We start from the raw sequence: 23,270 nt of genomic DNA, 5'->3' as shown, positions 1-23,270 counted from the left end.
ATGCTTGTATTAGAGACTCAGTCTAATCTGAAATCCACCAGCTGCGGCACTGGACTGATTGATGTTAATGCCAGATTTTTGATTTAGAAAATGTATATTATTGAAATTGTTCTCAAACCTATTAACATTCTAGCAATATCTGAAACTTGGTTAAATAAGACTGTGACGATACTGAAATGCCTCTGACTGGGTATAATGTTTATAAATCTGATAGAGTTGACAGAGGTAGGGGTGTCACCTTCCCCATGTGCTCTTGATAAGGTGTCTGACTTGCTATCTAAGTATGCTAAATCTGAACTATTAATAATGGCCGATTTTAATCTGAATTGGATGACACCAGTGTCAGACAGGCTGAAAGATATTTGTACTGAGCTAAATTTGACCCAGCTGATAACCAAGCCCACATGGCCAAATCCAAAAGATCCAGTGAAATCAACCCTAATTGATATTATTCTGATTAATACACCAGAGAAATATGCTGCAAGTAGTTTTCTCTCTGGATATTAGTGACCATTGCCCAATTTTCTGTATTAGAGATGTGAACTTGCATAAATCTAATCCCTGTGTCATCACTAAGAGGGAATGATCTTCATTTGAGTGACCATGAACATATCTTAGCTATTCCAGAAACTTCAATACTATCACAGATAAACATGCCCCTCTTAGATCTAACGCTTGGTTCACTCCTGATTTATCTGAAGTTATACACACGAGCGATGTTGCTTGGGCTAAGGCCAGAAAAACAGACTTAGGCCCAGATTGGCAGTCTTTTAGATAATACTGATTAGAAAGGCCATGGCTGAGTACTATGTAAACACCGTCTAATTATAAGGGGAATCCAGCTATGTTCTGGAAAACTGTCAAATCTCTGATTGGTAGTACCTCCCCTTCTCTGCCCCAACAAATTGACTTAGCATTGTTGTCCGTAATGAGGCCAGAGTCTATCATTGGTGCATTTAATTACCATTTTATTTCAGTTGGCTATATCTTTGAAATAATTCATATGCCTACTATCTATGAGATTGGGATTAATGAGCATAGGGAACATTTGCATAATGATTTGGAAAATGGTAGTTGAGGATTTTCTTTTCTGCATTTTACAGAAAAATAAGTCCTTGATGCCTTGCTACTGTAGCTATAGACATTAGAAGTCCACAGGGGCCGGAAAGCTGGATCTGGCTCTGCTTATATGCGCAGCGCACCTCATCGCTGGCTCAATATTCCAAAAGTACAGTATGGAAGGCTGCTTATGTGCTGTGCTCCATAAGGGTGGGGACACTAGTGTTCTTGATAATTATCTTGTCGAGCTAAGATTCTTGAATCTTTGGTAAATGTATAACTTTGTTCCTTTTTATCTGAGAATTGTATTTTGAACGTATTCGGTGTTTAGACCAGGGCACCGTAATATTACTGCAACAACATTATTTCTAAATAATATTGTGAATGCTTTTGATGCTAAAATACATTGTGCTGCCTTGCTTGTAGACTTGTCAATGGCTTTTGACAAAGTTGGTCATTCTATTTTATTGAGTAAGTTGTCCTCAAAAGGCCTGGTCACTGACGCCTGTATGTGGTTTCAGAACTATCGCAATAATAGAACTCAGGCTACTGTGTGTCACGTCTACTCCCGCTCCCCATCACTACCATGATTACTTCCCCTTTATCTAGCACTCCCTAGCATCACTCTTCAGGCAGTATTGGTTCTGTTTTCATCTCCAGACGCTTCTCGTTTTGTAACGCACCATGTTTGTAATTATTAAACTCAACACCTGCTTCCTGACTTCCTGCTTCTTCGTTACAGAATACTGCTTCAGAAATGATGGCAGCAGCAGATGATTACACCATCTTCCAGACGGTCGAGGAACAGGGTCATCTACTCCACCAACACCACAACCAGCTAACGGAGGGCCTCCTACCATGGGCCGTGAGCCAGTCCCCCATGAGCCAGTCCCCCATGGGTCGTGAGCCAGTCCCCCAGCCAGTCCCCCATGAGCCAGTCCCCCATGGGTTGTGAGCCAGTCCCCCAGCCAGTCCCCCATGAGCCAGTCCCCCATGAGCCAGTCCCCCATGGGTCGTGAGCCAGTCCCCCAGCCAGTCCCCCATGAGCCAGTCCCCCATGGGCCGTGAGCCAGTCCCCCAGCCAGTCCCCCATGAGCCAGTCCCCCAGCCAGTCCCCCATGAGCCAGTCCCCCATGGGCCGTGAGCCAGTCCCTCAGCCAGTCCCCCATGAGCCAGTCCCCCATGGGTCGTGAGCCAGTCCCCCAGACAGTCCCCCATGAGCCAGTCCCCCATGGGTCGTGTGCCAGTCACAGTGAGCCAGTCCCTCAGCCGTCCGCCCAGGTCAGCGATGCCCGACTTTCCCTTCCGGAGAAGTATGACAGGACTCCATTGAAATGTCATGGCTTCCTACTCCAGTGCTCCCTCTATTTCACCTATCAGAAGGGAGACCCCCCCCAACGAGAGGTTCAAGGTTGCCACAGTCATTTTCCTGCTGACCGGACGGACGTTGGAGTGGGCTACGGCCATCTGGGAGAGAGGAGAGGATGAGTTGGGTTCCTATGAGATGTTTATGGCTCTGTTCAGCGCCGGCTTCTACCATCCTCCTGAGGACAGAGAGGGGGGTAAGTGACTTTTTCAACTCCAGCAGGGTGGACAGACCGCTGCAGTGTACGCCCCCACCTTTCGGGCTGTGGCAGCCTCCACCGGATGGAATGAGCCAGTGCTCCGCACTCTATTCCGCAGCGGACTGCGCAAGGCGGTCTAGACGAAGTTGGCATGTCGAGATGACAACCTATTCTTGGACGCTCTCACCTCGATGGCCATCCATCTGGATAACCTTATCCGGGAGAGTCGGTGTCCACCTCGCCACTCGCCTCCCTCCTTTGGCTGTCCTGAGGCAGAGCCTGAACCCATGGAGGTGGGAGCCACGCACCTCTTTGTGGCTGAGCGCCGTCGCCGGAGACAGCCGGGGCTTTGTCCCTATTGCGGCCAGGAGGGACACCAGCCTCAGCGGTGCACGATGCCGCCTAACCCGGGGTCCACTAGAGCAGAGGAGCGTCCGTGAACTTCCGTCTCCTAGGGTAGGCGTGAGTATTCCATAAATCACTTTCCGCCAAACCCTTTCTAGTGTAGTGTCAATTTCACCTGCTGGCTGGCTGTCCCTCATCTGTTGCCTCTACAGCTCTAGTGGACTCCAGTGCCACTGGGAACTTCATCGACCAGGCCCTCGCCTCCTCCCTGAACATAACTTCATAGTCACTCTCCTTTTCCTGTCCAAGCTCTGGCTATGCGACCATTGGGATCTCACGTCTCAGCACCCCTCACCGTGGGACCCAGGCATCAAGAAAGCCTTCTCTTCATCAACACCCCACCCATACACACAGTCATCCTCAGCCTCCTCTGGCTCTAACTCCATAACCCCATTTCATGGTCAAAGATGAGAATCACCGCCTGGGGAACAGGATGCCGGAGGACCTGCTTTCCCAAACCCTGTGGTTCCACATGGAGGGTCCTGTGAGTTTCCTCTAGCCCATCAAGTGGTCCTCCCGTATCGTTGGCCCCGTGTTTTAGGATGTAGATGTGGACATCAGCCAGGCTTTGGAGAGGGAACCCGCTTCTGCCACCTGCCCTCCAGAGCACGTCTACATCCCCATGAGGGTAAGAGATTGGCTGTTGACCTGGGCACACACATCCCTTGCTGCTGGACACCCAGGTATCTCCCGCACCATCCAATCCCTCTGCGATAAATACAGGTGGCACACCTTGGCGCAGGACGTTGCTCACTATGTCAACTCATGTTCGGTGTATATATTCAATTCAAATCTCCCCTGCACACTCCAGCAGGTAAACTACTCCCCTTCCCGTGCCTCAGTAGCCTTGGTCACATCTGCCCATAGACTTTGTAATGGATCTCCCCCTTTCTGATGGTTTTACCACCATTCTGGTTGTTGACAGATTCTCAAATCATTTGTTTTATCTCTCTCTCTGGTCTCCATACTGCTCTCCAGGTCGCTGAGGCACTACTCCAGCAGGTCTTCCAGCACTATGGCCTTCCAGAGGACATCGTTTACGACCGTTGTCCCCAATTCTTGTCACGGGTCTGGAAAGCCTTTGTGGAGAAGCTGGGGGCCACGGTCTGCCTCACATCCGGGTACCGGCCTCAGTCTAACAGGCGGGTGGAGAGAACCAACCAGGAGCTGAGGAGGTTCCTAAAGATTCACTGCCAGGACCCGCCTGGGGAGTGGGCCCGGTTCCTTCCCTCAGTGAATACGCAAAGAACTCACTTTGTCAGTCTATCCACCGGGCTGATTCCCATCCAGTGCATCCTGGGATATCAGCCGGCCCTGGCTCCGTGGACTCTGAGCCAGACTGAGGCCCCTGCAGTTGATGAGTGGTTCCGAGGTGTGGAATGCCAGACATGTGAGGCTCCTGTGCGCCACCCGCCGTCAAAGGATCAGGCGGACCGCCACCGCAGTGAGACTCCCGTGTTCCATCCTGGTGACCACATCTGGCTTTCCACCAGGAACCTCTCGCTCCGTCTGCCCTGCAGGAAGCTGAGCCCCACAGCTGGAGGGTGAACCAAAAACCTGACGAACCCGCCACATATGTTGACTCTGCCTGTCAGAGGTGGAGTTCTAGAGCTCACAGGTGTGGCTGGCATGGATATACAGTATATATATATATATATATATATATATTTTTTTTTTTTTACATTCTCAGAACATTAACCATGTGTGTTCGCTTGTTTTGTACTGTTCTGTAGTTTCGACCCAAAGATTCGTCTGACAAACAAAAAACTTTGCATCCTGCAGGCCCAGGCGAATCAACCTTGGCCCTTGAGCAATTTACTTAAAATTGCTACAGAAAAAAAGGAAGAAGATCAAGAAGATTAAGGAAAGCATAAAGAAGTTGAAGAATGAATGAAGAAATACTGTTTTGAGTTAGAAATGTAACACTTAAGAGTACTTAAGCATCGAAATACATTGCAAGTTGAGGGATTTTCACAACAGTAGCCGGGCTATAAAAAGTCTATTGTCCTGCTAATAGGAAACATTTGCATGACGGGCTAAATTCTTTATTGTAACCACAATGTCACACATAATTTGTATCTACCTTTCCAATTACTTTTAGAGTTTGGGAATTACAAATGTGCGCGTTCTTTTTATTTACATTGTTTTAGTTCGAATGTGCAGACTTTATTTCTTTAAATTATTGTTTTATGTAGGATGCTACATTTTTGACCAGTTGCAACTGTAAGTAGGCCTAATTTTAAAAATTTTAAATTTTAAAAATACTTCTATTAGGTTGTTAAGCCTTATAGCCTACCTAAGCCAGTTAAGTTATGTGATATAGTTCGAGGCTTCAAAGAAATAGACTCCAATTAAGCCTTCTTGTTGTTTGTAAAGTCAAATTCAAAATTCAAAAAGGCCCTTGCTGTCACGTTGGTATGAAGAGATTCGGGAGACAGGCGCAGGAATGCGTAATCGTTTTTTTTATTCAGCCCAAATTACAGCATGCTGTGTAAAGGCACGGGGACAAAGACCAAACAAACACTTAACAAAAACACAGGGTTGAAACCCAAACAAAAGAGCGAGGAGTACCTTGAATAAATAACACACGGGACGAGACCCGTAATCATCTGTGCAATCCACAAGGGCACGGAAGCCCAAAACACACAGCACAGGTACTCACACACACCAACTGACACTGTAACAATAATCGACAAGACCATGGAAACCAAAGGGCACATAAATACTATCAGTGGGAATAGGGGACAGGTGTGCTTGATGAAAGTTCCGGAGGGATCCGTGACACTCGCACATCTGAGCTATCTTTTTTGCAGGTGCATGGCAACACTTGGGTAAGATGAGAAAAAAGAAGAAGGAATCCGCACACTGCTATTGATCGTATCACTGATCTTTAATAAGCTTTACGTATCGGCCTCACGGCCTTCCTCAGAGCTTTTGGGAGTTTTGCTAACCCTTATGTAGACCTAGCCACACCCACATCCGTTCCACGCATCGAAAAGGGTTGGAGGCGAAGGAAAAACAAATACAAACGCATCGAAAAGGGTTGGAGGCGAAGGAAAAACAAATAAGTGCTACCAAATATAACAATATGCATTTCATAAATATTCAAATAATGTGTACATAAATTATATTAAACACGTCTGTAAAACCACAATGAGGACATCGACCTACCAAGCAAGTTTTCATAAATCATTGGGTACAGTGTAAGAAAAACTTCAGAGTAATCTGAAATAGGAGCATAATTCATGTTCAAATTTACAACATAACACACATAGGCATTTCATCATTAAGGCCTTTAGGAAATCATGTCTGGAGGGTGAAAATCCCAAGACATTGTCTTTTATTATTAATATCACCTCCCCTGTCTGATATCTTAACTTTCTCTATTCCACAAATTCTAAAGGTAGAAATGTCATGTTTTAGATCATTAAAATGTACTGCGACTGGATAACCCTGTCCTTTCTTCTAATTGAACGTTATGTTCACTGATTCTCTGTTTGAGATAATGAGAGGTTTTACCCACATAGCACAGCCCACATGGACATTTAATAATGTAGATAACATGGGTAGTGGAGCACGTAATAATGTCATTTATTTGGAACCGTTTTCCTGAGTGTGGGTGGCAGAAATATTCAAACACATCATATTGTTGCACTGTGCGCAGCCTCAGCATTTATAGCTACCATTTGGCGTAAAAGTTTATTTTGTGGCTGGCAGTTGCCATGGACAAATTTATTGCATAAATAAAACATGCCAGTGTTTCTTGATCACATCTCCCACTTTCCGTGAGTTCAAAGTATATGTGGTTGTGAACATTACAGAATGTTCTTTAGCTTTAGTGGGTCTTTTTTGTAGCAGTTCGTCTCGTGTTTCCCCCAATGCCAAATTAAGAGCTTCATCCACACATTGTGGAGAATAGCCTCTTCCTAGAAACCTATTGCGCCTCTCCACTGCTTTTACTAGATAGTCCTGAAAATGATTTGTTGCAAGTTGGGGGGGGGGGGTTCACACCTAGCGCGGCAATTGGACAATTCTTTAGTAAAGGTTGAATTGTTTATTGTTCAGCTAATAGCCCATCCTGCTACGCTTGTGAAAACTAATAATAATACTTGTTCTCCTTTCCACGTTCAAGATTCCAATTGATAAAGTGTTTTTAGCCACATTCGGCCCCAACCCCAATTTGGGCACAGTCAATAGCGTGATGGACTTTGGGCAAGAATGTTGAGGGTTCGAAACCTTCTCCCTGCTTGCTATAATGTATGAGTTTGATACACCTGGTATTGAATATGGCTGGAAAAAAACTTTCTAAATAGCGATTTTCGTAAATTAACTTTATGACCAAAAAATTTGCACAATCTTTTGTCTCTACATTAACTAACATATTCCTCTCAATTGTACATTTTTTGCTTGACTCGTTATGACGTTATAACTACATATATATGCTTCCTCATAATGTTTTGTCAGCCATCTTTGCTGAAGTCACCAGGGACGGGTGGCCCGCGTCAAATTCGTCATTGGAACCACTCGATATGATTGGTCATATAAAAACCTTGGGACCAAAATGCACAATAATAATAATAATAATGAGTGCTCTATGTGGACATCTATAAGTACCTAGGTGTCTGGCTAGACTGTAAACTCTCCTTCCAGACTCATATCAAACATCTCCAATCGAAAATCAAATCAAGAGTCGGCTTTCTATTCCGCAACAAAGCCTCCTTCACTCACGCCGCCAAACTTACCCTAGTAAAACTGACTATCCTACCGATCCTCGACTTCGGCGATGTCATCTACAAAATTGCTTCCAACACTCTACTCAGCAAACTGGATGCAGTTTATCACAGTGCCATGCGTTTCGTCACTAAAGCACCTTACACCACCCACCACTGCGACTTGTACGCTCTAGTCGGCTGGCCCTCGCTACATATTCGTCGCCAGACCCACTGGCTCCAGGTCATCTACAAGTCCATGCTAGGTAAAGCTCCGCCTTATCTCAGTTCACTGGTCACGATGGCAACACCCATCCGTAGCACGCGCTCCAGCAGGTGTATCTCACTGATCATCCCTAAAGCCAACACCTCATTTGGCCGCCTTTCGTTCCAGTTCTCTGCTGCCTGTAACTGGAACGAATTGCAAAAATCGCCGAAGTTGGAGACTTTCATCTCCATCACCAACTTCAAACATCTGCTATCTGAGCAGCTAACCGATCGCTGCAGCTGTACATAGTCTATCGGCAAATAGCCCACCCATTTTTACCTACCTCATCCCCATACTGTTTTTATTTATTTACTTTTCTGCTCGTTTGCACACCAATATCTCTACCTGTACATGACCATCTGATCATTTATCACTCCAGTGTTAATCTGCAAAATTGTAATTATTCGCCTAACTCATGCCTTTTGCACACAATGTATATAGACTCCCCTTTTTTCTTCCTTTTGTGTTATTGACTTGTTAATTGTTTACTCCATGTGTAACTCTGTGTTGTCTGTTCACACTGCAATGCTTTATCTTGGCCAGGTCGCAGTTGAAAATGAGAACTTGTTCTCAACTAGCCTACCTGGTTAAATAAAGGTGAAATAAATAAAAATAAAAATAGCTCCCCTTGTGGTGGTCTGGAGCAATGAAGCCGTGACGCTGGGTACCTCTAAGTCCCGCGGTGAAGCTCGCAACTTTTAAAGGAGCAACCACTGTAGCTCTGTAAAACAATGCTAATCGCGTCAGAGAAGTATTAGCTTGTGTTGTCTTTCGAAGCTACTCTGGCCTTATGACAACCTAAGGCATTGCCTTAGGCACAGAGGTCTAAGGCAATGCATCTCAGTGCTAGAGGCGTCACTACAGACACCTTGGTTCCAATCCAGGCTGTATCACAACTGGCTGTGATTGGGAGTCCCATAGGGCGGCACACAATTGGCCTGCCTTTTTGTGTAGGCCGTCATTGTATATGACGGCCTACAAGCATATGCATAAGCATATGATACTCCCCAAAGCATGGTGAAATATATAGAGGTGTATCACAAGCTAAACACATCTATTTTGTCAACTTCCTCTGCTTACTTCTCCTGGTGCCAGACAGGCAGAGTTTACAGTGCCTCTGTGTGTGACTACCTTTAAGCAGTAGTTTGAGGGACTTTGCAGAGAAAATGCAGTGAGGCGTAAGGGATTGCCTGCAGCAGGACGACCCCCAGTGGATGGGCGCAGAGGGGTGTGGTGCTCCTCCAGCAACTCTCTCATGAGGTTCCCTCTGTACTTTTGATAATTACTTGACTTATGAGGGAGCGGGGAGGATGATGGAAGGGAGAGGATGATGAGGCAGTGGGTAGGTGGGTGAAATATCGTCACTATAATTGCATAATGGAACTGTATGTGATTTGTATGTGAACTGTATGTCCAATTACAAAAATACCTTGTTCAGTAATCATCACACCATCACAACCATGTCGGCCATCGAGGGCAGCAGTGTCGATCAGATGTAAAAATATCTTCTTATACCACTTGGTCGTTTTCTGAGTACATTCTACAAAGCTGTTTATCATGTCTGCCTTATCCACTGCCCCCATTTTGAGGTTATAGTCAAGCAGACAGTCTGGTTTGATCTTTCTCTCTCCCGTCAGGTGGTCCACCTTCCCTGTGGCCGACCTGGTTACTCTATGGACAGTGAACAGGACACGGATGTCTCGTTTGTCATGCCACTTTACTGCCAACCGTTACCTGTTCTCCTAGAACTCCACCTCCCCTCTCTGCATCTTCCTGCCTCCGAATGCCGGCATCCCCTTCCTGTTCGACCTGACTGTGCCACAGGCCCCTGTGCTGTTGGAGAGCAGATGCTGGAAGAGTGTGGGACTGCTGTACGAATTGTCCACGTACAAGGCGTGTCCCTTGCAGAGATGAGGAGCCAGCATGGTCATCACCCAGACCTGGACACCCCAAGCCCCTCATAATGTTGGATGTCAGTGGTGGACCCTGTGTAAACTATAATGTCCTGGACAACTCCTGTCTTCAGGGACTCATCAACGCATAGTTCCTTGTATGGCACAAAGACCCGACCAAATGCTGATGTAAGGCTGGTAAGAACATTTCTTATTTTGTATAACGGGTCATATAGGTTGCAGTTGCATTGTTGACAAAATGCATCACAGCAGAACTAGGAAGCAGTCTTAGGAAAAGAGGTTGGCAAAGAAGGGAGTTGCAAACATAGGATCTGTGCTCCAGTATTCTCTTTGGGAGGTATTCTTTACTATCCCCATGAGAAGGACATTCACCAGGAAGGTATACATTTCACAAATTGTGGTTGTCACCCATTTAGCTAGTTTCTCCCCCACTCCTGGCTCTCTCTTCTCCTGTAGCTCCAAGGCATAGTGATTGATCTCCTACTATGTCTCCCACCAGCTCCTCTGTCAGAAACAACTTGAAGCACTCTGCCTCAGATGGAAATGGCAAGGGGATTTGCACTCCAGACTGGGACTCATCAAAGCAAACAGCAGGGCCAGGAGGGGTGGCGGCCTTCCACTGTCGGTCTGCCTCCTTCACCACCAGCATCTTCAAAGGGACCTCCAGTGGACAAGGGATCCTCAGATTCAGGGTTCTCAATGGCTATAAGGATAGGGGGCAGCTCCTCACTGTCACTGTCCCTGTCAGAATCCGATTCCTGACTTTCATACTCAGACTCATAGTCAGAATGTAAAAGAAATCTCCAAAATTTCCGCATTTGTGAGTTGTCTCCTTTTGAAAGACATTGCTAATGCTACAGCTTATCTCACTAGCTACATACATAAACAACAACACTGAATGGCTCAGAATGTGAGTGAGAGGTTACGTAATTGACTGCCGGCACGCGCCACTTGTATCAATAAATCCCTATTAGAAAATGTTTTGTGTGGTAATTATTTATATATTTACTGCTTTATTCACATGTTTTTAAGTACTGGTGACAAAACATGCATTCCGATTCTTGCATAGATTTTAATGGGCACATATTATGGGTGTAAAATGCTTTTTTGAAGGTTGTACTGATTATGATGAGCTAAGCTAATTCCAGCTATGTGTGGAGCCATGTTTGCTGACATACAATGTATACCGTTTCATGTAATCATCTGTCGGACCAAAGATGTTATATCAAAATGAGGTGAGTAAGGGTTCACCCATTTTTCGGGAACTTCCGGAAGTGAATGGTGGGATGTGAACGATTTGTAGACGACACACCCCCTTCAACATGCATACTATAAACTAGAGGTCGACCGATTTTGATTTTTCTATACCAATACCGATTATTGGAGGACTAAAAAAAGCCAATTACGATTAATCGGCCAATTTTTACATATATATTTGTAATAATGACAATTACAACAATACTGAATGAACACTTATTTTAACTTAATATATAATACATCAATAAAATCTATTTAGTCTCAAATAAATAATGAAACATGTTCAATTTGGTTTAAATAATGCAAAAACAAAGTGTTGGAGAAGAAAGTAAAAGTGCAATATGTGCCATGTAAAAAAGCTCATGTTTAAGTTAGAACATATGAAAGCTGGTGGTTCCTTTTAACATGAGTCTTCAATATTCCCAGGTAAGAAGTTTTAGGTTGTAGTTATTATAGGACTATTTCTCTCTATACCATTTGTATTTCATATACCTTTGACTATTGGATGTTCTAACAGGTACTTTAGTATTGTCAACCTAATCTCGGGAGTTGATAGGCTTGAAGTTATAACAGCGCAATGCTTGAAGCACATTGAAGAGCTGCTGGCAAAAGCTGTTTGAATGAATGCTTACGAGCCTACTGCTGCCTACCACCGCTCAGTCAGACTGCTCTATCAAATCATAGACTCAATTATAATGTAATAACACACAGAAATACGAGACTAAGGTCATTAATATGGTCAAATCCGGAAACTATCATGTGATAGTGATCGTACGCTACAGGGACCACTGTAGAACTGTAGAATGATCACACTGATGTGTTGGTATGTGTGAAAACGTTTAAAGTCCCAAGCTACAATAAATGCTCCATCAGGATATGCTGTTTCTAGTTTGCACAAAGTCCAGTGTAGTTCCTTGAGAGCCGTCGGCTTGAGGGGGAAAATACACGGCCATAACGATAACATGACGATAACCTGACGATAACCGATGACCGAAGATAATTATTTATCTTATTTGGGTTTACAGTATATGATAGTCTGTGATGCTTCCCCTCCTTCTTACTGTAGCAAGGGAATTCTTTGATGTTGATTCGAAATTAGGACAATTAATGTTTAGCAGTTCCCTCAAGATTCATACTGCACATTATGACCACCTAGTTATTGTAATTAAATATTTACTAAGTGTGGCATTTTAATTACATTTAGAAGGTTGAATAAGATATTTTTATATCTACTAGAGTCATCACAGTATGTACAGTAGACTACAGTAGTAGAAAAATAACGTATTGGACAGAGACGCTATCAGTCAAAACCACTCAAAAACCCAAGAGGGATTTCACACACTTCTAACAGTCTCCAAACTAGCACTGTGATGGCTGCAATGACCTCTAGTTGACCTTCAGCTCAGTCAGCTGCCTTCAGCTCCCTCTCTCTTTCTCCCTCTATCTGTCTCTCCCTTCCTCTTTCTCCCTTCCACACTCGCTATCTTCCACTTTCTCTCTCTCTCTCCATCTCTCCCTTTTTTCTTTCTTTCTCCTCTCTCTTTGCCTCCCCGCCCTCATGCTGTACGGTACACTACAGATCTCACCACCACACTGGCACATACCATAGACATACACACCAGTCCATGTGTCACACACACACTCAGATTTGCTGAGAGCTATCAGTGGAGAAGCTCTTTGCTGGGTCCTGACAAGGCCACACAGTTCACTGCTGATCCAGACTGTCTGACAGCTGCGTGTGTGTGCGTGTGAGCGTGCGCGTGTGAGTGCGTTACTCTCACAAAGACTCTGCTTGTCAGCACTAAAGTCGAGAGGAGTTGGGGCCAACTCTGAGTGAGGCAAGGTTGAACTATGGGATGGGGGAAAACTATGGACATAAGAGGGAAAGCTAGGAGGGAGGGCACACTGTGACAGCAGCGCAAACTACTGCAGTATGAGGCATTCTGAATGTATCTGCTTCATCAACTGAACTGGCCAGATGTGTTTTACTCTATTCTGAATCCATCCACTATTTCCAGTGAGTTCACTCAGCAGTCAGGGCTTAGGTGCTCTGCCTTGATGTTTGCAACTCCTCTGCTGCATAACCATATGGGCGGCAGGTAGCCTAGTGGTTAGAGTGTTGGGCAAGTAACCAAAAGGTTGCTAGATCAAATCCTCAAGCAGGTAAAAATCTGTCATTCTTCCCCTGAACAAGGCAGTTAACCACTGTTCCTAGGCTGTCATTGTAAATAAGAATTTGTTCTTAATTAACTGACTTGCCTAGTTAAATAAAGGTAAAAAAAATTGTTCCCTGCTGTTCAAAACACAAGGGATGACAATGTGTATGTCAACAGGCTAAGCAGTGGGAACAGATTTGAGCAGCTAAAATACAACTTGCTTTTTCGGTTAATGATGACTGGAAGGATTAAGAAGCATGTTATCCCATTTGAACATCAGCCTTTCAAATAAACAGAGAAATACAATGTATGTGTTGTCTGTGGGTTTCTGGGTCCTCTAAGGTGTGTGGTTGTCCCTGCTACTGTGAGAAGCAGTCGGTCAGTCGATACTGTACATCAGTTCACCACTGTAGCGTGGTGTAAAAATAGCACATCCACTTCTATTAATAGACAGCACATCCAAGGTCCTATCAGGAAGCTGACTATCAGCACCATTCTGGGGGCTGTACTGATGCTGAAGGTTGTGTATAGAATCAATATCAACACATAAGTGTGTCAACAACAAAAAACTATGATAAATCAATACCCCCCCCCAAAGAAACCATCAGTAGAACACTCTTCACTCTTCATTGAAAATAGGAAAGATTTCATGATGCCACAGTCAGTGCTGCCATGATATTATTATTTGTTATGCTCATAATTTTGGGGTTGCATGCTGTCAGGTTTCAGTTCTCTGCTCTCTTTCTCTCTTTCTCTCCCTCTCTCTCTCTCTCTCTCGCCCACATAGTGGACCTTTACAGTTCGTTCCTGTGCCTCCAACACCAACTCATCTCATTCGTCATCCAGCTGGAGGCTGCACCCACCCACCTGGACACCAAGGTTGCCCTCATTTGCAAATCTCATCTGCAGAAATTACAGTAGGAAAAACTGCTGCTCTTATAAAGAACAAATATAATAACTAGAGAGCTAGTAGATATAGTGAAACATCCAAGGCAACCAATCCCTTCCCATCTCACCCCAGCTGTTCTGTCTCTGACTGACTCAGAGCATGTGTAGGCTGTAGGAAGCATGTAGGCTGTGCCATTGTATAACACACTGTGAACAGCTTTCCTATTAAGTCTTCTCAAGCTGCAGGAGCTGGCTGGCTGGACAGGTTCAGGGAAAAGTACTGTATAATGGGTACAACATGTCTCTAGGCCTGATTAGGGTACAATACAACCCTACCTGGCTCTGTGCAGGTTTAGGGTGGAGGGTTAGGTTACAGGTTTAAGGTACCGGTTATAGGGTACACTACCTACAGTACCTAGCTATGTGTAGGTTTAAGGTGGGGTTAGGGTACAGGTTTAGGGTACATGTTTAGGATTCACTACCTACCTGGCTCTGTGCAGTTCTTATCCAGTGTGTCATTGTCTCCGTCCACGGCCATCAGCCTGCGTCCCAGACGGTTTGTTGTGTCAACCAGCCCCTGCTCCAGGACCAGACCATGTCCTATGTTCGAGTTAGAAAAGAGTTAGGAACATTTATTTAAGTGTCACTCCACAATGATACAATAATACAAAATACAGATTTTCTTTCAACCACATTGTGGACCACTCAAATTGAGTTTTAAGGCACTAAAAACAATAATGGTCAAACACGGAGTAGCCCCCCCCCCCTCATCCCTAATTGAGTTGTAGAACCCACATGTAAAGCACTGCATGAGCTTCAGTTTCAATGGAACCATCTTTACAAAATGTACATACACATTTATCTAGGGAAATATTTGTGTATCGTCTCAATAGCAAGAGGGACCACTCCTAGGGCTGTTGCTGTGACTGTATTGCCGCCACTCCGGCATTCACTCCACATCAAAATGTATATTGCTTGGATAAAACAGTACATCAGGAAAGAAACAGGCAGTGAACATGCATTGAAACACTTGGTTTTGCATCTCAAATCCTTATATAGCAAACTAATTTTGATCAGGGCTAATAGTGCACTACTTTTATCCAGAGCCATATCGGATATGGCTGCCATTTGTCTTTGCATGTGGTGACTCTGTCACGGAAATACAAGGTCCAATGTTGATTAAACCAACAAGCTGTAAAAGCGGCGGCCGGATATTCAGCACCATTGAAGCAAGACAGTGATGGAATCGAAATTTGGAAGTTCAGCACCACATGAGAGCGGACAGCGACCGTCTCAGGTGCAGCCACTCTCCACTGGGAGAAGCCTTGGAAATGAATCTAGGTCTGACCAGAAAGTCAAAAGCCTGGAATGTAGTTAGGACTAACCAATGCTATATGGGTGGCAGTCTATATTATTTATTTTATTGTGGTTTAATAGACCTATCAACATGTATATAGACGGATGTGACTGAATATAATGCGACTCATTTGTAAGTAAAAAAAGCCTGATTATAACAGACCAGACAGTGCTATCTCCAGCCCTCCAACAGTTGCTCGTCTGTGGTGACGTATTTTACATCCTTTTACGTGTGATATCATGTTTGTTATAACCCCTTAAGCTCCATGTTATTCTAATACAATTAGGGAACTCTGCGACATGTTTTATCCAAAGAGATGATGTTCAAATTGATGATGCCCTGTTAAAAGTCTTTTTCACAAGAATATGGTGAATTTTCACAAGGCAGTTGTTTCAAACCTCTTAAGTACATTTTCAATTGACTAAGTATAACACACAATTCACTTTTTCACCACACTTAGTGTTTTATCTAAAAAGACATGTTTCACATTGCAATACATGTTCATATAATGTCATTGCTTTTCACAATCCAAAACTCACATGACTTTTGATACGATAGTCTTCTCATTTGTTAAAATACATTTTACTATTCCGTAATCCGACTGCTGTTATTCGATAATCACTTAACCGTTTGGTAAACCTGTAGATTTGAAACGGGTTTTGTCTACAACAGATTTTGAGAACTAGGCCCTAATGTATGTTTGTAAAGTATAAACATATAAAGTATGACATATACTGTAATGTACTATTATGATGATAACAATTTAGATTTTACTTCACAGTATTTTTGAAAGAATTGGATCAGATATGTACTGTGTGTAACAAATGCGTCCCCTACACAGTAAACATGTATCCAAAATGGTTCCTTTTTGATGGGGGAGGTTCACACTGCTTTACTAAAATTACATTTGCCAATGCAGTACTGTAATATATACAAAGTGACAGTGTGTGTATGGACAGTGTGTGTATGGACAGTGTGTGTATGGACAGTGTGTGTATGGACAGTGTGTCCATACATCTTGGTATGTGACCCCAGTGCGAATCAAACCCTCAACTCTGGTGTTGCTTGTGCCATGCTCTTACTACCTGAGCCACACAGGACCACGGCAATACAATACTGTCGAATACAATACATGACTACAATACAGGTCGAAGGTGTACCATTGCCATCGCCATGAGCATGCCACCTTCCTTCAGGCCATGAATGAGGCATGTAAGGACATCAATCCAGACCTACTTTACGTCAGGCTTGAAATTCACCGTTCCAAAATGTTTTTCACTAGGTGCATGAACAATGAGGATATTTACTGCGATGTCAATGAGAACCAATGGTCAAATGTTCAAGACAGGCTTGATGCAAACTTGTGCCTGCTAAACATAATTTTTCTTTAATTAATTGAATGTGTTTAATTTGATTACAGTACACCTATGTTGTAATGATATCTAGTTAATACATTTCTGTTTTTGCATCAATGATTGTGAAAGATGACTTCAATGAATACACCTTTGATCACACATGGGATAGAAATGATGGAAATGACATTTTCTGTAAATGTTGCTGAGAATTGTAAGGGTATTGCCTCATGTGAAAACAGTGTAATGTGCTGTAATTTACAGTAATGTAACATATTACATTCAAAGGACAATTTTGAAACATGTATCTTGCATTGCTATTGGATTAACTGGTTGGTAAAATATCATTCTGTAAAAAAAAAATCTATGTTCTCATGGTATTTCACAGTAAACTTATATTTGTGATCAATGATTGTGTGGTGAAAGATGTCTCCAAACAACACGAATGCACAACAAAAGGTTTTGAATGTCAGCCTTGCTGCATTACAAGTGTTACCAGTTTTGAGTTTTGAGAATTCACCAGATACTTGTGAAAATAGCACCAAAGTGATTGAAAAAAAAGAGTGGTATGTTCAAACAGGGACAACAGACTACATAGGCATCTTTAATGGCATGATATAAACAGGTCTTATGATACAGAGAGCTGAGCCCAAAGGCAAGTGGGTAAGCTGAAATGGTAGCCTAGGGGAGAATTTACCAAACAGCCCTGGGACTTATTGTGTGTGTGTGTGTGTGTGTGTGTGTGTGTGTGTGTGTGTGTGTGTGTGTGTGTGTGTGTGTGTGTGTGTGTGTGTGTGTGTGTGTGTGTGTGTGTGTGTGTGTGTGTGTGTGTGTAGAGAAAGTTACAGAGATTAACATATTTCAGGACTCAGAAGTCCAGTGTATGTGTGTGTAGAGAAAATTACAGAGATTAATATATTTCAGTCCACTGTATGTGTGTGGTTCATTAAAGCTCCACATACCAGTTGTGAACTAATCTGGTCTGGAGAAGTGAGGGATAATTCGTATCAAAGGCAAGCCAGCATCAAATACATGCCCTCATACTTTTTGTGCAGTCCGGAGTTGCCAGGTGCTAATTGCCAGTTTACATGTGATTCCTCCATATTGGGAGGTAGAAAACTATTTATTTGGCTTGTCCTGTAATAAATTGCTGATTCAAACCCCAGTCTTGACCGTTCCCCTCTCCCCCTATCTTTCAATTGTTTACGTAATTTTGTAACATTGATGTAACAACTTCCTCAGGGATCAAGACCAACAGAGTAACACTTTGACAGCTGAATGACCTCTCCTGAAACAATAATTCAATGACTGGTCATAGTTCATATATTTTGTGTCCTGGTGCATAAATGTATAGATTTAGGTTTAATGGGTAATTTTTGTTCAGCTCTTACACATAATTTATGGCACCAAATTGGTAAACGTACAGTCATGTTCTGTACAAAAAAATGAACAGGTTTTGTGATATTGACGTATGCTGTTGTTCTCTGTCTCTTCAGTCTTCAGAGAGAGAGATGTAGTACAGATCAATTAATACAGCGAGGTTATTTTTTGGCTGTACTGGTTGAAATCGAAGTGGTTGTCCACAAACCCAAGCAGCGGTACTGGTTGAAACCGACGTGGTTGTCCACAAATCCACGCAGCCGGCGCGCAACACTGTCTACCTCCAGCGCCCCCCAACAACTCCCCTAGGCCACCGCGACAGAGCCACAACATGTCCAAGAAGTCAATAGAAAACGAAAACTAACATGTTTTGGGCGTCTTAAAGAAGTGGATATTTGGTGTAAATCATGAGTGATTGAGAATGACCTGTGACTCACATTATATTCCAGAACATATTGCCTACGTTTTGCATAGGCCTATACTGCGGCACATACCGTAAACTTCATGCACGAACATACGAAACACTCACACACACACGCGCATACACGCATACATACCCTGCGATTACCTATCCACGTGAGTCAACCAGGCCATATATAGGCTATAGCCTATACGTCCCTTATTTGTCTGCCTATATCTGAGTTTTCCAGATGCAGGTGGAGTAAACAAATTATCCAAACAGAATAGACATGTGTGCTGCCTGGCCAGTTGAAATCCTGAGCGCTGTAATCTCGTTCCGCCTACATCTTTTTTATTTTTTTTGAGAATGTAAGAAAACACGCACGCCACATATACCAATCTCCATCCCGAACCATGTGTATTATAACAGCGTCCCACTATGCCGAGTTTCTAGTGGATTGATCAGAGGCGGGCAAGAAGACCTTCACATACATCATTTTAAACAGCAGTGTCATATATTTATTAGTTACGAGATATTTGTTGTACACCAACGAGGTGCACGTCAAATGTGCACAATCACAACATTGAATTCATTTTTAGTTCCACATAATCCCGTAATTATATACGCGTTCCTCCCCGGGCAACCCTGGGATGCCTCGGCTCTCCGTCTCTTCTCGTAGCCTACTCACCTGTTTTTGTGAGCAGGGCGGACATGCACCACGTCAAAGATAAAATACTGCAGATAAAACAGACTTGAACGAAAAGCATCTGTCTCCTCTTGCGAACTTTGAAGATTTGAGCTATGACGCTCTTTTTCGACATGGTGCAGTTCTGCTCAGGTAACGGCTCCATGGCTGTACAGTATGCGGGGACAGCGGGCAACGTGCTCGTCCTCCTCCCTCTCCCTGCAGATAGTGACCCACTCAGCGCCGTGCCGCAGATTGTTCGGACAGCAGGAATCGCCCGAGTATCGTTTCACACAACGAAGGGTCAGGATGCCGTCCCTGTTTCAAATGACGGAAGGGCAGATCCTCGACAGAGGCAGCAGAACGAACAGCTCGCATGTGTCTCTGAAAGCCGCTTGTGAGAATTGTGTCCTGGCGAAAATGCTGTTGTAGTTAAGAAAAAAAAAAATGAGGCTACACAATCTGCAAATGTTCCATTATTATAGAATGTAGGCCTAAGGAGGCTAAAGCATATGTGTTTATTATCAAAATAACACAATATGTCAAGCAGCCTAAAGCTCTGTGCCAGTTGGCATCTTCAAAAGCCACCGAAAGCACCTTTATGTGTCCAGTGTGTCACAATAAGGTAGATTTAGTGGCGTTGAAAATAGGTCATTCTCCGATATTGTTCCATTTGCTTGATATTGTCTCCCACTCCCAAAAATACTCGGGGGCGAAAACATTTTCTGCAAAAATATTAGCTAATCTCACACTTTCATCCCACCACAGAGCGCACTCCCCCACATGCAGCTGCAACTTCTACATGTGAGTGATGCTTGACACGTGACACACGGCAGCGAACGACCTCTCTCCCCCATGGTACCACCATGCTGGCTGCCTGCCTGTACGGTGCATTCGGAAAGTATTCAGACCCCTTCCCCATTTCCCCATTTTGTTCACGTTACAGCCTTATTCTAAAAATGATTTTTTATTTTTTATTTCATGAGTCTACACACAATACTCCATGACAAAGCGAAAACAGGTTTTTGTAAATGTATTATAAAAATAACAATAATACCTTATTTACATAAGCATTCAGACCCTTTGCTATGAGAATCCAAATTGAGCTCAGGTGCATCCTGTTTCCATTGATCATCCTTGATGTTTCTACAACTTGATTAGAGTCCACCTGTGGTCAATTCAATTGATTGGACATGATTTGGAAAGGCACACACCTGTCCATATAATGTTCCACAGTTGACAGTGCATGTCAGAGCAAAAACCAAGCCTTGAGGTCAAAGAAATTGTCTGTAGAGCTCCGAGACAGGATTGTGTCGAGGCACAGATCTGGGGAAGGGTACCAAAGCATTTCTGCAGCATTGAATGTCCCCAAGAACACGGTGGCCTCCATCATTCTAAAATGGAAGAAGTTTGAAACCACCAAGACTCTTCATAGAGCTGGACGCCCGGCCAAACTGAGCAATCAGGGGAGAAGGGCCTTGGTCAGAGGGGTGACCAGGAACCTGATTATCACTCTGACAGAGCTTCCAGAAGGACAACCATCTCTGCAGCACTTCACCAATCAGGCCTTTATGGTAGAGTGGCCAGATGGAAGCCACTCCTCAGTAAAAGGCCCATGACAGCCAGCTTGGAGTTTCCCAAAAGGCAAACAAGAACAAGAAACAAGATTCTCTGGTCTGATGAAACCAAAATGTAACTCTTGACCTGAATGCCAAGCGTCATGTCTGGAGGAAACCTGGCACCATCCCTACAGGGAAGCATGGTGGTGGCAGCATCATGCTGTGGGGATGTTTTGTCAGGGACTGGGAGAATAGTCAGGATCGAGGGAAAGAGGAACGGAGCAAAGTACAGAGAGATCCCTGATGAAAATCTGCTCCATAGCGCTCAGGACCTCAGACTGGCACAAAGGTTCACCTTCCAACAGGGTAATGACCCTAAGCACACAGCCAAGGCGTGGAGTGGCTTACGGACAAGTCTCTGAATATCCTTGAGTGGCCCAGCCAGAGCCCGGACTTGAACCCGATCCAACATTTCTGGAGAGACCTGAAAATAGTTGTGCGGCAACGCTCCCCATCCAACCTGACAGAGCTTGAGAGGATCTGCAGAAAAGAATGGGAGAAACTCCCCAAATACAGGTGTGCCAAGCTTGTAGCGTCATACCCAAGCTGTCTGGAAAGCTGTAATCGCTGCCAAAGGTGCTTTAAGAGTACTGAGGAAAAGTTCTGAATACTTTTGTAAATGTGATATTGAAGTATTTTTAATTGGACAAAAATGATAAAAAACTGTTTTTGCTTTGTCATTATGAGGTATTGTGTGTAGATTGATGAGTGGAAAAAAAAGATTTAATACATTTTAGAATAAGGCTGTAACGTAATAAAAGTAGTTTCCGAATGCACTGTATCTACTACTCTATCCATCCATCCTACCTGGTGCGGAACATAATTGCAGAGAGGGGCGTGAATTAGTTGGCTGACAAATTAGTAGGCTGACATGCAAGTTAGTAGGCCAACATTAATTAATGTTCAATGAATCACGTTTGTGTTTCCTAGTGTTATATCTTAATTGAGTCACATTATTTTGGGCTATTGTAACATGGGTTAAGCAACTTTTTCATTTTTTTGTGACAATTGCAAATATTTGAACAACATTGTTTAAAAATAATATTTAAACAGGTAGGCCAGTTGAGAACCAGTTCTCATTTACAACTGCGACCTGGTCAAGATAAAGCAAAGCAGTGCGACAAAAACAACAACACAGAGCTACACATGGGATAAACAAACATACAGTCAATAACACAATAGAAAAATCTATGTACAGTGTGTGCAAAAGGAGTAAGATTAGGTAGGTAAGGCAATAAAAAGGCCATAGTGGCGAAATAATTACAATTTAGCATTAACACTGGAGTGATAGATTTGCAGATGATGATGTGCAAGTAGAGATACTGGGGTGCAATAGAGCAAAAAAATTAATAACAATAAGGGGATGAGGTAGTTGGGTGTGCTATTTACAGATGGGCTGTGTACAGGTACAGTGATCGGTAAGCTGCTCTGACAGCTGATGCTTGAAGTTAGTGAGGGAGATATGTCTCCAGCTTCAGTGGTTTACTGTATCATAATACAGTAATTTATGTATTATGATTACAGAAATGATTTACACTTTACATTATTTGTGGTCCTCAATAAACATTTACAGAATCCTGTAACAAATATCAATAACCATCGACATTATCAATAACCATAGACAGAAGAAACCCTAACAATGAGTACTAAATAAAATACTTGATACACTGTAGGCTACATAATAAATACAATGCAATAGGCTACACAGTAATAACAAAACTCTGGTCTAAATGTAAACATGGCGGCATTAAATCTTATTTATCAAGAGTACTATCATGCCAGATGCCTTACCTAAATACATCTCACCTACACCCAAGGCTAGCCTTGTTTTAAAGATATTACAAAGATATTTAAATTGTTTCAGGATATGTCTTAACTCCCCATGCACCCTAGCAAGCATTCTACTATGCATCCTTTATAAGTAATTTATGGTCTGTGTTCCATGTTTTATGAAGGAGTGGGCTGCTAATGAGGCATATGAGTGCTCTAAAATGGTAATATAGGCCAATATTCCACCTAGCAGGCACATAAATTACAGTGAGCAAGTCAATTTAAGTATATGTAAGAGATCCCCACAGGAATTAAACCCACAACCTTGGTGCTACTCTTATACCAACTGAGCCACACAGACTGGCGCAGTAGGGTGAGTCAGTTCTACACTGCCAGCCAGTGTTGCTACTGCCAGACGACAGAAACACAAAGGAGTAAGTGTGTTTTCTCTCTCTCTCTCTCTCTCTCTCTCTCTCTCTCTCTCTCT

The 23,270-nt window shown here is 43.4% G+C and overlaps 1 protein-coding gene across 2 annotated transcripts in view; it reads right to left on the bottom strand.

Annotated features, from left to right (window-relative positions):
* Positions 1-20,204, bottom strand: part of LOC109894834 (sodium/potassium/calcium exchanger 4-like) — a 63,401-nt gene extending 43,197 nt beyond the window's left edge. Inside the window, exons 1-2 of one of the 2 annotated variants that reach the window (XM_031828766.1) lie at positions 19,398-20,204; positions 14,707-14,820 (exon numbers count right to left, since the gene is read on the bottom strand). In XM_031828766.1, coding sequence (XP_031684626.1) covers positions 14,707-14,820; positions 19,398-19,560 — 277 coding nt within the window. In that variant the 5' untranslated portion in view covers positions 19,561-20,204. The remainder of the gene's footprint in view (positions 1-14,706; positions 14,821-19,397) is intronic. The other variant, XM_031828765.1, reaches the window with a different exon arrangement.
* Between the last annotated feature and the right edge of the window lie 3,066 nt (positions 20,205-23,270).

Source organism: Oncorhynchus kisutch, linkage group LG7, assembly GCF_002021735.2.
Source record: "Oncorhynchus kisutch isolate 150728-3 linkage group LG7, Okis_V2, whole genome shotgun sequence".
Lineage (NCBI taxonomy): Eukaryota > Metazoa > Chordata > Actinopteri > Salmoniformes > Salmonidae > Oncorhynchus > Oncorhynchus kisutch.
Note: the sequence above shows the minus strand (reverse complement) of the source record. Positions and strands in the feature narration are given on the sequence as shown.